General features: G+C 35.0%; 1 protein-coding gene across 13 annotated transcripts in view; it reads right to left on the bottom strand.

The window, feature by feature from the left end:
- PALS1 (protein associated with LIN7 1, MAGUK p55 family member) overlaps positions 1–16,035 on the bottom strand; it is a 78,545-nt gene that overhangs the window by 35,858 nt on the left and 26,652 nt on the right. For 7 of the 13 annotated variants that reach the window (XM_069596852.1, XM_069596848.1, XM_069596853.1 and 4 more), the window contains one exon: positions 9,868–10,401. In XM_069596852.1, the coding sequence (XP_069452953.1) occupies positions 9,868–10,234 (367 nt within the window). In that variant the 5' untranslated portion in view covers positions 10,235–10,401. The remainder of the gene's footprint in view (positions 1–9,867; positions 10,402–16,035) is intronic. The other 6 variants (XM_069596858.1, XM_069596856.1, XM_069596857.1 and 3 more) reach the window with 1 other exon arrangement.

The raw sequence follows: 16,035 nt of genomic DNA, 5'->3' as shown, positions 1-16,035 counted from the left end.
TTAACTGTGTTTGTATATGTTCACACATATAATGTACCCTCCAAATGCTACTTTCACAGTACTGTGGCATTTATTTCTGCTATTTTAACCAAGTGTCTTGTGCTTTAAGTGTTTTCTCAGAATATTTTATTTCAATTCTAACATAATCACAATAATATGCTAGATAGTACACTGGGAAGGTTCAGCAAAAGAAACCAAAACTGCAATCTGTGAATGTAGAGGCCATGTAGCTTTTTGAGAAATACTGTAAAAACATCTTTGATTGTGTAGCACCAGCCTGGGTAACTAATTTAGACAGCAAATTTGGTAAGTGTGATTTATGTGGACAGTTTTCAGATAAATTCCATATCTGCTTTCATGGCCAATTTAGCTAGAAAAGTTTCCAGATCGTATTTTTAGGCAAGAAAGCTTCCTCACATACACTCATGCTTCAGGTTCAAATAAATTTCCATTAAAAATGTTTAATGAATAAACAGAACAGATTAAGTTACCAAACACTCAGAAGTTCTTAAAACTTCATTATAAGTAGCTTGACAGAAGATATGAACTAAACTATATGTAGTTAAAGAAATATCTAAGAGAAAATATCAAACAGTAAATGCTAAAAACTTATTTATAAAGAAATATTCATTTTATCAGTTTATAAATTTAACAGACATTAAAAATTATGCTGCTTCTGTCCAAAGAAGTTTTAAAGTCACATAGAAAGCAACAAATATCTATACCATTAGTCTTAAAATATTGATTATAATGAATTTTATTAGAAAATTCTGAATGGACTTCTGATAAAGGGTCTTCTCTTTCATATTAAGTATGATGTCATAATGAAAAATAATTGTTAGCAATATCTATTCAGGGATTCTCATTTTTGACACATTCTAGTTTCATAAAAATTATTACTTTGAAAAGGTATTTTGTTGTAGGTTTAAAAAACTTTGTTTTTATATGGTATATCTTTAGAAGCACTTCATGTTACTCAAGAACAGCACATTTTCTACACACTTTAAGAAATGTTCCATTGTCGACACAGTAATTACATTATATGATACTTAAACAAAAACCACTTAAGTTATTTGAAATTCTGTGCAATTCCAGAGGAAATATGAAAAATCTAATCAGATGCAGCTAAATCCATCCTGTCAAATACATACCTACTTCTACAATAATGATGAAGATAAACAACAGAGGACAGACTATAGAGAAAGGGGAGATCTCCCCATATACAGATCAGAAGCTCCCTTCCTCATTCCCACACACAATAAGCACAAAGAAAAAGAACCACATGGTTCTTTACACAGAGAAGTAGAGACATAAATGGAGAATTACAGGGCTACTGAGAAAAAAATGACACAACTGTAGAGCAGGGAGTGAGCAAAGAAGGGAGTACTGAGGCAGAGCAGTACTCACAACAAGGCAGGCGAGAGGTCAGACAGAAACGGGAACACTCTGCAGAGGGAAAGACAAACGTGCACGTACAAAATCTGGCTTTGCTGATAAATTCTGGTTTGTAACAACTTCCCTACAAGCAAGTGCTTTGTATCTAGTTCAAATTCCTTGTCCTGCAGTCTGATCCATTCCTCTTATTTGATGTTCCATAAACATTAAGTTTGCATTATCTGCTCTAACATTTCATATAATAGCTAAATCTTGATCATTTATGTTGAAAGAAAAGGTATATTATCTAAAAGTAAGAAAAATCACTGACATTTGGTTTGAGGATAATTAATCAGCTAAACACACACACACACACACACACACGTCCACAAAATCACTGACATTTGGTTTGAGGATAATTAATCAGCTAAACACACACACACACACGTCCACAAAATCACTGACATTTGGTTTGAGGATAATTAATCAGCTAAACACACACACACACACACACACACACACACACACACACGTCCACAAATCCATGCCCTGAATGCTCCCTTTCCTCTTGGCCCTCTCCTGACCGCCTCGAATGAAACAGAATGAAGACTAAAATAGGTAACAGAAAGCAATCACTAAGAGTTGCTCTATCTGAAAATTCTACCCTCAGATTCCCAAGACTCTGGAGAACTGTTTGGCTGTAAGGGTAAACAATAAAATTATTCAAGGAAGCTCATCTCCATTTCTGAAGATCTTTTAAAAGCAGTGGAGATAATCATCTCCCCTAGATTTAGTTTTGTTATCTTCACTTATTGCTATCATTTACCTCACATGAAAATAGATTCTAGGGACCTATTCAAGCAATAAGATTCTTCCACCAATTTTTTCAACCTATCCTCAGAAACTTCTGTAGTTCAACCAGCTTCATGACTTCTTCCTGAGAACTTCTATTAAAGATTTCTTTTCTCCTAAACTGTATAGTCAAACTGACTATTCAGGTGAGGAACTTAATAGCATAGAGGATGAGGAAATTATGGGGCTTCCCTGGTGGCTATGAATCTGCCTGCCAATACAGGAGACAACAGGTTCCATTCCTGGGTCGGGAAGATCTCCTGGTGAAGGAAATGAAACCCACTTCAGTATTCTTGCCTGGGAAATCCCACAGACAGAGGAGCCTGGCAGGCTACAGTCTACAGGGTGGGAAAAGAGCCAGAAACAACTTAGTTACTAAACAACAACAAATGAAAAAATTATACCAATTTCAGTATATCTATCCACTGAGCTGAAATTAGAACTTCCACTTAGGAAATCCTTGCTTAAGTTGGGATGGGTAGTCTTTCCTTTTTCTTTTTAAATTTAAGGAAATAAAATTCAGATCACTGAACTTTGGTTTTTAGTGACTAGGTTAAAATGCATTTATTAAAAATAATCAGAAGCTCCTGAAAGACCCTAAACAGTAATTAATCATTAATACATTGGGTTACAGATTAAAAACAAATTCTAGACAAGTATACAAGCAAAGACAGTTGAGAGAGAAGTCAGAGCAAACATCTTAGCTCCAAATATAGGACAACAGAGAAACACCACTGAAATGATTACTGCTCAATCAGGTACAAAAATTTCATGATTTTTCTCTAGATAAAACTGTAATGAATTTGGTGAGCAAGAAAAAGAACTAAATTTGAGGTCAGAATATCTGGGTCCTGGTTATGGCTTGGTTTACTTATTAGTGCAATGTATGTCACTGGAAAATCTACTTCAGTCTCTGGACCTCTCTATAACATGACTAGGTTTGACTTGGATATTATTTCACAAACTTCTGTTAGCAATCCATTAAAAATGCATATTCTTTAATAGCAAATGAAACAATTGACAAATAATTCATCTCCAAAATATACAAGCAGGTTACGTAGCTCAATACCAGAAAAATTAACAACCCAATCAAAAAGTGGGCAGAAGACCTAAACAGACATTTCTCCAAAGAAGACATACAGATGGCTAATCAACACATCAAAAGATGCTCAACACCACACATTAGTAGAGAAATGCAAATCAAAACCACAATAAGGTATTATCATGTCACATGGTTAGAACGGCCATCATCAAAAAGTCTACAAACAATAAATGCTGGAAAGGGTGTCAAGAAAAGAGAACCCCCTACACCGTTGGTGGGAATGCAAACTAATACAAGCACTATGGTGAACAGTATGGAAATTCCTTAAAAAAACTAGGTATAAAAGTACGACACAATCCAGCAATCCCATTATTGGGCATATACCCTGAGGAAACCAGAACTGAAAAAGACACATGTACCCCAGTGTTCAATGCAGCACTATTTACAATAGCAAGGACATGGAAGCAGCCTAGATGTCCATCCACAGATGAGTGGATGAGGAAGTTGTGGTACAGATACACAATGGAGTATTACTCCGCTATAAAAGGGTGCTGCATTTGAGTCAGTTCTAATGAGATGGATGAACCTAGAGCCTATTATACAGAGTGAAGTGAGTCAGAAAGAAAGACAAATACCGTATATTAATGCGTATATATGGAATCCAGAAAGATGGTACCAACGATCCTGCATGCAGGGCAGCAAAGGAAACACAAAGAACAGACTTTTGGATTCAGTGGGAGAAGGAAAGGGTGGGATGATTTGAGAGAACAGCACTGAAACATATACATTACCATATGTAAAATAGATAACCAGTGCACGTTTGCTGTATGACACAGGGCACCCAAAGCCAGCGCTCTGTGACAATCCAGAGGGGCAGGGTAGAGGGAGGTGGGAGGGGGAGTTCAGGATACAGGGGACACACATATACCTATGGTTGATTCATACTGATGTATGGGAAAAACCATCATAATATTATAATTATCCTCCAATTAAAATAAATAAATTTTTAAAAAAGAAATAAAATGTGTATCTTTCAACTCAGTATGTACATCCCTATTTGAAATAAAGATATATGAATACTTAAGTGCAACATAATATACTTTAATCTATTTTATTACAGTTCTTTAAAAACTTACTGGTTAGTAGGATGGCTAAAATTAAAAAGATATGTAGTAATAAGCAGAAGTGAGAATGCAAAGAAACTGGAACCCCCGCAGGCTGCTGGTGAAAAGGTAACACAGTGCAGGTACTGGGGAAGGTATACCAGTTCCTCACTAAGTTAAACAAAACTACCATTTGATCCAGCAATTTCATTCCTAGGTATATATCCCAAAGAACTGAAAACAGGTATTTAAACAAAAACTTATACATGAATATTCATAACAGCATTATTCACAACAGAAGAAAGGTAAAACTACCTAAATGTTCCACCAACCAGATGAATGGATTAAACAAAACATGGTTATTTCCATACAGTGGAATATTATCCAGCCATAAAAAGCAATGAATTCCACAACACAGATGAACCCTGAAGACATGCTATGTGAAAAGAAACGAGTCACAAAAGCCACATACTGCATGATTCAGTTAGATTAAATATTCCAAATAAACAAATACATAGAAAGTAGATTAGGGTGGTCAGGAGTTAGGGGGAAGAGAGAATAGGAAGTAAATGCTAATGGGCCCAGAGTTTCTATCTGAGGTTATGAAAACACTCTGTATAATGGTGATGCCTGCACAATCTTGTGAATATACTAAAAACTCATAAATTATACACTTAAAAGAGAATTTTATGGTATATGATTTAAATTTTAATAAAGCTGTTAAAAAATTACTGGTTAAAATCCACAAGCTAATTTCTTGGACTAAAAAGTTAGATGATCTCTGGTGGCTTTTGCTTCTTATAAGTTAAATTTTAATCAAACTTACAATGTACAATATGCTTTTATATACATGCTTTCTTTTCACTTGGTCCTCAAGAAAATACAGAAACTGAGACTCAGGAAACTGAAATAACTTGTCAAAGATCAATAGCAAGTGACGGTAAAAAGTATTTAAACTCTACATTTGACTCCAGGTACCCCTGGAATATGCAATGATGTTGCACATTTCTGAACATATTTGCTAGGGTGAAAAAGTTAAAACCTATTAATACTTATATTAACAGGTGGAATGAAGTTTTGACACATTGTGTCAAAGACCAAATGGTACAGCAGTTAATTTTTTTCTGTAGAATTATGCGTATTTAATAACCAAACACTGTATGACTATACACATATTCTAATGAATTTTTTAATGTTTATTTTAGGTTAGCTCTAATCTTAGCAATATGAACAAATCAAAAAATCATCAAACAGTCCCAACATTTTAAATATTAAGCTTAATACCAATAGATTTAACCATTTCACTTTCAGACAAAAAGTCCCTCAAAGGAATGGCTAATAAAGTTTGGAAATAGTTATAGAAGTTGAGCAAAAATTTAATAGCAAGAATAATTAACTTCTCAGAAATAGTATGAACTGGAAGTTTATTGGCACTGGAATTTTTTTTGTTGTTGACTTTAAATAAACTTTATTTTAAAAGCCAATCAAATGAAAGTTCATCACAATCCAGCACAATTCTAGTATATCCCATGATCAAGCAAAAGTCAAATAACATCAGAGAAATGTGAAGAAATATTTTACTTTACAACATCAAATACAAGAATACTATTGACTTAGCATTAATAGTTTGAATATACAGAGACACCTGGCAAAAATATGTAGGTACTAATAATGACTGAAACACAGTATTATTAATATAAAAATATTTTATTTATCCTAGTTTTCTTCCCCTCAGTGTGTGTGTTTTAAATTTTTTCTTATCACTAACAGCATCTGGTGAAAACTAGAAAGCCCTTAATCACAAATTTCAAGAATGTCCTTATCAGCCACAAAACCTATAACTTGCTATAGGTGTGTGTTGAGTGGGTATGTGCGCGTTTCCTAAGGTCTCTTCACAAATGTGATAATCAGAGTCATGTCTATGATAGACAGCAATGTTTCCCAGTTATTCCCTTTAAACAGTCTGTCTACTGTATTTACTTGTCCACAGTCCTGACCCAAAATCAGTTATCTGTGATTACAAGAATCAATGAAACAGTGAAAGCTATAAAGACATCTGAGATAACCCTATTCTCTCTCTTTCTACTCTAACCTACATTCTGCTCTTTTTTCAGAATTTTTCTCACAAGGTAGTTTGTATCTTTACTTATGAAAGAGAATAAGACAATGATATTTCATTCATAGGAAGTTTTAACAACTCATGTCAATTTTAAGGAAGGCTCCTTAATGTATCAAAATTCTTATAACTTATTCTGCTGCTGCTGCTGCTAAGTCGCTTCAGTCGTGTCTGACTCTGTGCAACCCCACAGATGGCAGCCCAACAGGCTCCCCCGTCCCTGCGATTCTCCAGGCAAGAACACTGGAGTGGGCTGCCACCTCCTTCTCCAATGCATGAAAGTGAAAAGTGAAAGTGGAGTCGCTCAGTCATGCCTGACTCTTAGCAACCCCATGGACTGCAGCCTACCAGGCTCCTCCATCCATGGGATTTGCCAGGCAAGAGTACTGGAGTGGGGTGCCATTGCCTTCTAGTAATATTAATTATTCATTTAATTTTCCCACATCACTATTTTCTAATTTTCAATAAGATTCTAAGTGCTTTTACACAAGAAAATTCAGTTCATCCTTTCCAAATATTTTCTATCCATCCCTGCACATTTAATACTATACACTGCCAAATTTATAAATATTTTTTAAAAGTCACCACCCAGACAATTAAAAGTATCCAATCTTTCCAAACACACTTTCAATTCTTTAATGAGAATTCCCTCTACTCACAGATAAATGACGATGTATCATTTGGAAACTGACGGCTCCCTTTCAGAGAAATAAATCAGTTGCCCCATCCTTGCCTCATTTAAAACAAGGTTGCTGTTTCTGGTTGTGGAAAAAGCTGAGAAGTTGTCTCCTGGCACGTGCATATTAATCTAAACACTGGCAGGGAGACTTATATAACTTTAGGGAGTACTGTTGTAATTTGATGTGTTAGCAAATTACAAACAGGAAAAAATGTCTGGTACAAAGCTATTATACTTCATTTTAAAGTGAAAACTTAAAACTCAGTACATTCAAAAACTAAAGATTTGACTGACAAAAACAACTTTATAACTTATGATAACTTTTCATGCCTCCTACAAATAACACACCTGTGTTGAGTGCATTAAAATTAAATCTATCACTCATTTCTCAAAACATGAAATACTCTCCTTATCCAAGAAATGACTTACAGACAGCTGGTACTAAATTCCAAATTACTTTAAAATAAATGATGTAAAACAGCCTTAAGTTCAAGGATTACACAAAGATAATTTTTAAAACCACAGTGGGTTGCAAGTCGGAAGAAAATATAGTTGTCCTTTAACTACACTTGTAGAATAACAAACCAAGCAACAGGTCTTCAATTTTCTGTGGTTAGGCAAGAAAATAAATAAAAATTTCACAAATGAATTCTGTTTCTTCATGGAGATTACATGAGTCTTGTCTACTACATGGACATTTATGCCTAATTCAATTAAAGTAAATGGACAAATACATTAATCTCAAAGAAATTTAAATAGAAACCCAGAAGACTCAAACTAGGCTTGGGTTGGATATATTACAATGTAAGTTTTCTCCAAGTCATAGAGAATATTTAGAGTATTTAAATAAAAAAATAATGAAGTGGTATGAGATGATGCCAATAAGAGGCAATGATATATTTTTACTCTAACAAAACTCTTAAGAAAAAACAGCATAAAATTCCTTCATATAAATGCATTTTTAAAATGCGTAATCTCTCTGTTTTTACTATAATGCCTTTCATTATTACCATTTAGGCATTTTCTGCACACTTCATCTATGATTTCTTAAATCACAGAAAAACACACACAATGCTTTCTGTCAAGAAATATGAATCCTTTGTAAAGGTATAGCAAAGAAAAAGCAGTTGTTATGATGTAGCAGAAATTGTTCTAGACTGCAGTTAGTATATATGGTAAACACATATACAAATATATAGTACATATGGTACTTTTATATACAGACAGATAGTATATGGTACATTTATATAGATGATTAACTTTGAATAAGTAAGAAAAAGATGTTGCATTCTTGGTAGCCAAAGCTCTGGTTGAGTGAAGAACAGGATGGATGTCAGTTTCCACTCAAACCCTTTGCTCTTTGCAGTATAACAACTGCATATCCAGATTAGGCAAATTAAAACTTGGCCCTACTACTTAGCATGGAGTCTTACACAAGTAATTTAAATAAAGTTCAATTTCTTTTTCTCCAAAATAGATATTACAGAGCCCTGTTAACAGAGTTACTTTAAAAATTACACAGAAAGGCATCTGCTATAGCGTCAAGTAAAGGATTCAATAAACAAATAAATGGTAAAACAACAATGAAAACCCTCTCCTTCCAAAGTGAAGTATCTGTCTTTTCACATCTATAATTATAAATCATTAAGAAATAAACATATTTCCTTTGAGTTAGCCTGGTTTTAATGGAACACAAGTTAATGTACACCACTGACACGAGTTCAGAGATCTCTCTTTTGTGTGTAGAGGAAGAAAGAGCAGTAAGTTCAATGGTAAAATACTTAAGTTTGGAAACACCCATTTGATATCGATCTCTCTTATAAATTCACAATGCCTATCGGTATTCTAAAGGCTACAAGAAGTACTGTAATAAGAAGCTGTTTAACTTATTTAACCCGTTCTCAAAATCTGATCACAGAATTCTTTTGTATCTATAAATACATCATGTGCATGCATGCTAAGTTGCTTCAATCGTGTCCAACTCTGTGCAACCCTATGGACTATAGCCTGCCAGGCTCCTCTGTCCATGGGATTCCCCAGACAAGAATACTGGAGTGGGTTGCCATGCCCTCCTCCAGGGCATCTTCTGGACCCAGGCATCGAACCTGCATCTCTTATGTCTCCTGCACTGGCAGGCCCAGGTTCTTTACCACTAGTGCCACCTGGGAAGCCCATTAATATATCATAGCAGTAGTTTTTGGTTTTCCTCACAAAATGAAATTTAGGAATAGTTAGTATAGGGACTTTAAAGCCATGTTTTATGCATATCATGCCAGAGAAATGACACCAAATTTTTCTCATTAATAATTATTAAATTATTTCATAAACCTTAAAGAAATCAGAAATTCAAAATCTAAAAATTCCTTTTCAGTAATTTTTATATAAAATTTGAGTTTGAAATGAAATGTGAATTTCAAAGCTTTAAAGGTCAGGCCTTAGATAGGAATTTTTACTTCAAAGATTAAATATAAAAATCACATTGTAGCATATATCCTGAACATTTAGGATACATGCTCCAGTTCTACATGGCTAACAGAAAACAAGTTATATGGTCTTTCTAAGAAAAAAACTGATCCTGGTCTGAATTCAAATTGTTACTACTTACATTCTTTATATAACTCTTCCCTCCTATACACATTTATGTTAAGGCGAGATAAACAACAACAAAACATTTTCTAATTCTTCTACTGTTTTTACTTACCTAATATTTTCACAGCATAATGAGGACTTTCTAAGACAATTCCTTCCTCTGTATCAAATATAGGGTTATCTATTCCAGTTTTTGGAGGAATCTGGGCTAGTTTCTTAAGTCTCATGGAAGAATTAAGGTCAAGTTCTTGTTTTTTCCCTTCTTCCTCTCGCCTACGCCTCATGTCCTCCTGTTGTTGGCGAATACGTTCCAGCTGTGCACTTCGACGCACCGGCATCATCCTGGTGCCCAAATCTCCAGGGCAGTCAACAGCCATCTCTCGGTGCTTCTGATGTTCCTCTGGTGATGCAAGATCAACATTTTTTACTCCGTTGTCTGATTCCTCAGTAACATGCCCATTCATATGGGATGTTGTCATGGTTATCTATAAAAACCTGTACCACTCTTTATAAATCAATTTTTCCTATAAAGCCAATCTCTTGATTCTGTAGTATAAAATCCATGTTACTTCAAAAAAAAACAAAACAAAAAAAAAACTTCTCACATCACATAATAATGCTATGAAAATGTATCCATGAAGGAAATCTAAGGGGAAAGATGGGGGGGAAAAAAAGTATAAGAATTACAATATAAAAGTAGAATTTACATCGTCTACTTCCAATCTCTATTGCTAAACAACATAGAAAATATCTCAAAAGTATATAAAATTATTTTGCTATATAGATTAAATAGTTTCCTTTCTTTTACAGAACTGAGGATATCAAGATGTTTCAAGAAAAAAGCTGTCTCAAGTATTTGAAGCATGTTGCTTAATTTTACAGCTGAGAAAAATGAAATATTAGAAAGTTTAGCAAAGCAGAAAAATAAGAAAGTTCTGGGTACTAGTTTAGTAGAGAGTAAGATATTTAAGGTAAAAAGGTATTTTAATCACCTTTATAGTTGTCTCAACATAATATTCTACAGTCAGTTAATATACACGAGTCTGAAATCCCTTCCTGCTGCTGCTACTAAGTGGCTTCAGTCGTGTTCGACTCTGCAGCCCCATAGATGGCAGCCCACCAGGCTCCCCCGTCCCTGGGATTCTCCAGGCAGTAACACTGGAGTGGGTTGCCATTTCTTTCTCCGATGCATGCACGCATGCACGCTAAGTTGCTTCAGTCGTGTCTGACTCTGTGTGACCCCATGGACAGCAGCCCACCAGGTTCCTCTGTCCACAGGATTCTCCAGGCAAGAATACTGGAGTGGGTTGCCATTTCCTTCTCCAGAAATCCCTTCCTAGTTAACTGCTAAAGAACCTGACATACAGCAAGTTATGTTGTCAACTCACTTGAGATAAGGCAGCATTGTAGGGGACAATTTTTAAGAGTTTATGAAAAAGAAATGAAAAAGAAATTTTAATTACCAGCTAAGGCATCTACAAGATAAAACCACCTCTATAAGATAAAACCACACCTATAAGATTAAAATGAGAAAACGACTATGTTGGTTATTAGTCTTTATAATTGGTTACACTAAAAAAAGAATTAGGGTTAATTCTTTATGAGGATTCACTTAGAGAAAATGGTATTATCTGCTACCACTCAAAAATGTTTTAAAGTCATACTGTACAGCAAATAAGAATATATTGGACTTGGAGACCAGAAAACTGTATTTTAATTCTGGATCTGCTACTTCCTCTAGTTTTATGACTTAAGACTAGTTTCTCTGAACCTCAGATTCCTTTGGGAAATTTATTCACAGAACTGTTCTGAGTTTCAAATGAAATAAGGTATATAAGTTTTAGAACTAAAAAGTATTTATACTTTTAGTAATTCTTAGCATTAGTTTGATTCTATTTATTTTAAAAATCCAACATATTTTAGACAAGAAAAATATTTTACTGGATGACAATGGCTGTTTCATCAAGCCATTTCTTGGGCATAAATAGGCAGATTGTTTATATAAGTATAAACCCACATACTAATTAGTCTTCTCTTGCTCAAGACTTTCAAAAATATTTACAATAATAACCTCCTTGAGTTGAGCTGCACTTCAGTTAATAGGTTTGTTAGAGAACATGCCAACAAAGCAAAAGCTGAGTTTTCAGACAATATTCCTAATGCCAGGCAATCTCCTTTCAAGCAAACCACTTGTCACAGATGGTTTAACACAAACCCACCTAGACTACCAGGAAAACTACTAGATCAGCAATCAGGAAAATATTTAATAGGTGCAAGCTACATGACCACAAAAGTTACATCTTCACAAGAATTCAGATTTTTCTGTCTTCCATCCAAATTTTAGTTTCTCTATTTATGTGATCTACATATAAATACCTTATTTATCATTAACTTGCTTTCTTTTTCATTAAAAATGAGAGCTATCAGAATGTTAGATAATTCTTAAGTTTTATAATATTGATTATTGTTGTTATTACTGTTGTTATTCATTCGCTAAGTCGTGTCCAACTCTTGCGCCCCACTGACTGTAGTCCACCAAGCTCCTCTGTCCATGGGATTTTCTAGGCAAGAATCCTGGAGTGGGTTGCCATTTCCTTCTCCAGGAGATCTTCTGGACCCAGGGACTGAACCCGTGTCTCCTGCATTAACAGGTGGATTCTTTACGGCTGAGCCACTAGAGAAGCCCTGTAATACTGATAATATACAAATACAAATTTAATTTATTTAATATTTTCATTACAAGTAAACAGATATTTATGTAGGAGCCACTATATTGCTATATTTAATTTTAAAAATTTAGGAGCATATATACTTTCAGAAAATTAAAACTTTCAACTTTCTCTATTTACAACATTTATAGGATATTAAAAATCAAATTTAATAGAATATTTTACTTATACATATGCTTATCTACAAAAATTATTTGAAATTAAAACTTAGCTTAAAAACTAAGTTTTATAAGATTGTATCCATACTCACTAATGTGAAATCATAATTATGCAAGAGAAGTTAGGCCAGGTAATTTCAGTTGAAGTTCTAATGCCTGGACTATGATCATGCTTGTCCACCTGGATCTACTCTTTTACTCTCAGGAAAGTTTCTGCAACCTGATAATAATCCACTTAAATCTCCATTTTGGTCATTTTCCTTAGAGTGTTCACAGTCCATCGGAGAGACAGCAAAGAAAACGAATGATCATTCTTCCCAGTCGATTTCTCATTAGATTTTCAATTTGTTAAAAATGGGTCATTCGTGTCTTATTTTTATATTCCTTGGGCTAAACACAACACATGTCATATAGAAGATGCCCATCAGGTATCTGTTCAACTGAACTTAGAAGTGTCGTAAATTCACAGATGATGGGCTCTAAAATTTAGTCTGTGATAAAGAGACATAGCAAATCTCACAACATAAGGATACTCTCTTCCAGCAGCATTAAAAAAAAAAAAAAAGAAAGATTAAAGATTAGCCAGACAGAACAATCTGTTCCAGGCAGAGGGACTCATAAGACCAAAAGGAAGGAAGAGCAAGAGAATGTGGCAGCTGTAAAAGCAGGAAAAGAATGCAAAATGGCTGGATGGGACAATGGGAATATGCCATACATGAACAATGATAACACTAGAAAGGCAGGCAGGGGGCCAGATGGAAAAGGGTAACACCTAAAGACTCCGACCTTTACCCTGAAAGTAGTAAGAATTATTTTAGAATTTAAAGCAGGGGAAAACACAATTACACTCACTTTTAGATAAATATCTCTCTGGTAGAAGGCTAGAGGAGAGACTGAAGGGTGGCAATGAGACCAATTGGAGGGTAACTGTAAGAAACGGGGTCCTAAACTAAGATGGTTAGAGTGAAAAAAAGCCACATTAAAGAGATTATATAGGTTACAGAATTACTAAAACTTGGGGTTTCTATTACATACATACAGCAGGGCAAAAGGAAGAGAAGAAGGATGTAGTAACAGCAGCAGCAGTAGTAGTATTAACAACTACATTTACTGAGCTCGTAATTCTATGCCATATACTACTGAAAGCACCTTACACAGTATTCAATCGCTTAATCCTTGCTACAACTCTAAAAGTACTTCCAAATATGCCTATTTTATAAATGAGGAACAGGGACTGAAGTAGGCCTTGAGGACAGGATGAAAGAGTAAGAAAAGAGGCCATATGAACCAAAGACAGAAAAATATAAAGTTTGGGGAAAGCATAAACAAAGCTAGTTGAATTATAGCGGACAGTTTGTACAAGAGAATACTGGCAGGAAAATCTGACTGGGTCCAACTTACAAAAAGTCTTATAAATATAAGCCTTTAATCTCAAGGCAGTAAGAAAGCCATCAAAGGTTGAAAAAAGAGGGGTGATTTGAACATAAATTTAATAGAGCACTTACCCCTTCCTGAGGTACTAAAGCTACAGACAGGGTCCTGCCCATTAGTTTATCTACCTGCCCATTAGTTTATCTACCAAAATTTCCCAAAGGAATCTAGAAATTAATGTGTCCAGAACTAAACTTATATTTATTTCCCTTTAATCTCCTCTACACTCCTCGATCCTTTTCCTCCATTCTCAACTCTAATTAATGCCACTATGTCTCCCCAGTTACCCAAGGCAGCACAGCATTTAAGAGTACAGGCTCTAGAACTAGACTGTCTAGAACCTAATCCGTGTCTACTTTTCTCACCTCACATACATCCTCCTCTGGATTTTCGTAATTTTCCATATTGGATATGTGCCTCCTCTTAATCCCTATCACAACTTCGATCAAACTCAACTGCCGTAGTCTGTATCTGTCTGTCTGCCCCACCAGACCAGAAACCTTTGGAAGTCAAGAATTACACTGACTTATCTCTGGATCTGTGACACTGCCTACCTCGCATAGGACCAAGCAAACTGCAGGCTTCAGAACATGATCCAGGCACTATGATTTCATGGACACTATCTTTGGGTCATTAGGTGGACAGCAATGTCATTAACCAAGATGGAGAATTCAAGAGAAGGGAATGAGAGAGAGGAGAAAAATTAAAGGGTGTTACAGGTTTTGATTTAACACAATTTCAAGGTGACTATATGTCATACAGATAAATGATCTAAGGGATCTTACTGATCTGCATAGCCCTGATAACTAGTAAGAGATAAACACCTAACTAGGCATATGAATAAACTATTCCTATGTTCAGAACATCTGATGGCTTTCATATTGCCTAGAGAATAGAAGCCAAACTCACAAGGTAAAATCCCAACTTTCTAACTGTATCTTTTACTACTTCCCTGTGCAAGTCTTAAGTTAGCTTCCTCACTTGTGCCTGCCTATCCCACATCTTTCTCTTCCTGCCCAAACGCCTTATGAACTAAGAAATAAGAACTGCTTCTCCTTTCATGTTCTACTTTCAAGATCTACCACAAGCCACTATTTTAGGAAAATTTTCCAGATCACCTCAATTACATAATGATCTCACAGTATGAAAACCCCAAGACTTAATAATAACACTCATGAGTTAATTCATGAGGTGCAAGACAGATTGTTCCACAATCAAAGAAACATTATGCTGTGTCCCATAGTTTTAAAATTAAAGATCTTTATAATTTTTAAACAGACAAACCATGAATATTCTAGCTTATTTATGCAGCCAACACATAAAAATAAACAGTGAAAGAGTACCAATCCAAAGGAATTATACTCTCATTCTCAAAAAAGAAAACAAAAAACAATTCCTTTGTTTGACGATTCGCAATTGGAGGCAGGTAAATGACTGAACTGGAGAATTACCTCCTTATATGTAAATAAAAAACTGCCTTATGCAGCTAAAGTAGTTACAAGCTGCTGGCCCTAAAGAGTATCCCTTTCTTCTTTATCCTCTAATTATAAATTAACTGTTTCAAAAACACCTTGAAGGCCCATATTTCAAATCCTCATCAGAATCCCAGCTTATACATTCCACCTCGTGGGACTAGGGGTGGTGAGGGGGTGTGGAAAGAAAAAAATAAATAAATAAAACAACTCTCTTTATGTATTCCACAAAAGAAGAAAATGAATTTTCAGGCTCACAGGCCAAAGCAATTTCAATGCTAACTTCAAATAGCGAGAAAAAAAGGCCTCTGCTTCTGTGACTTGAATACAGAAGAAGGGGGTAAAAAGAAGCTAAGTAAGTTTCAATAAGTACAAATAATTAAGACTGGGGGGCCTGAAATAGCCTGAGGGATACAGGCCCACTGAAAACTCCATACCAAGAAACAAAACCACTTATATGAGAGCCAGGAAACACAAACTGCTATAAGAA

The sequence above is a fragment of the Ovis canadensis genome, chromosome 7 (genome assembly GCF_042477335.2).
Source record: "Ovis canadensis isolate MfBH-ARS-UI-01 breed Bighorn chromosome 7, ARS-UI_OviCan_v2, whole genome shotgun sequence".
In the NCBI taxonomy this organism is placed as follows: Eukaryota; Metazoa; Chordata; class Mammalia; order Artiodactyla; family Bovidae; genus Ovis; species Ovis canadensis.
This window is presented reverse-complemented; position numbering and strand designations above follow the sequence as displayed.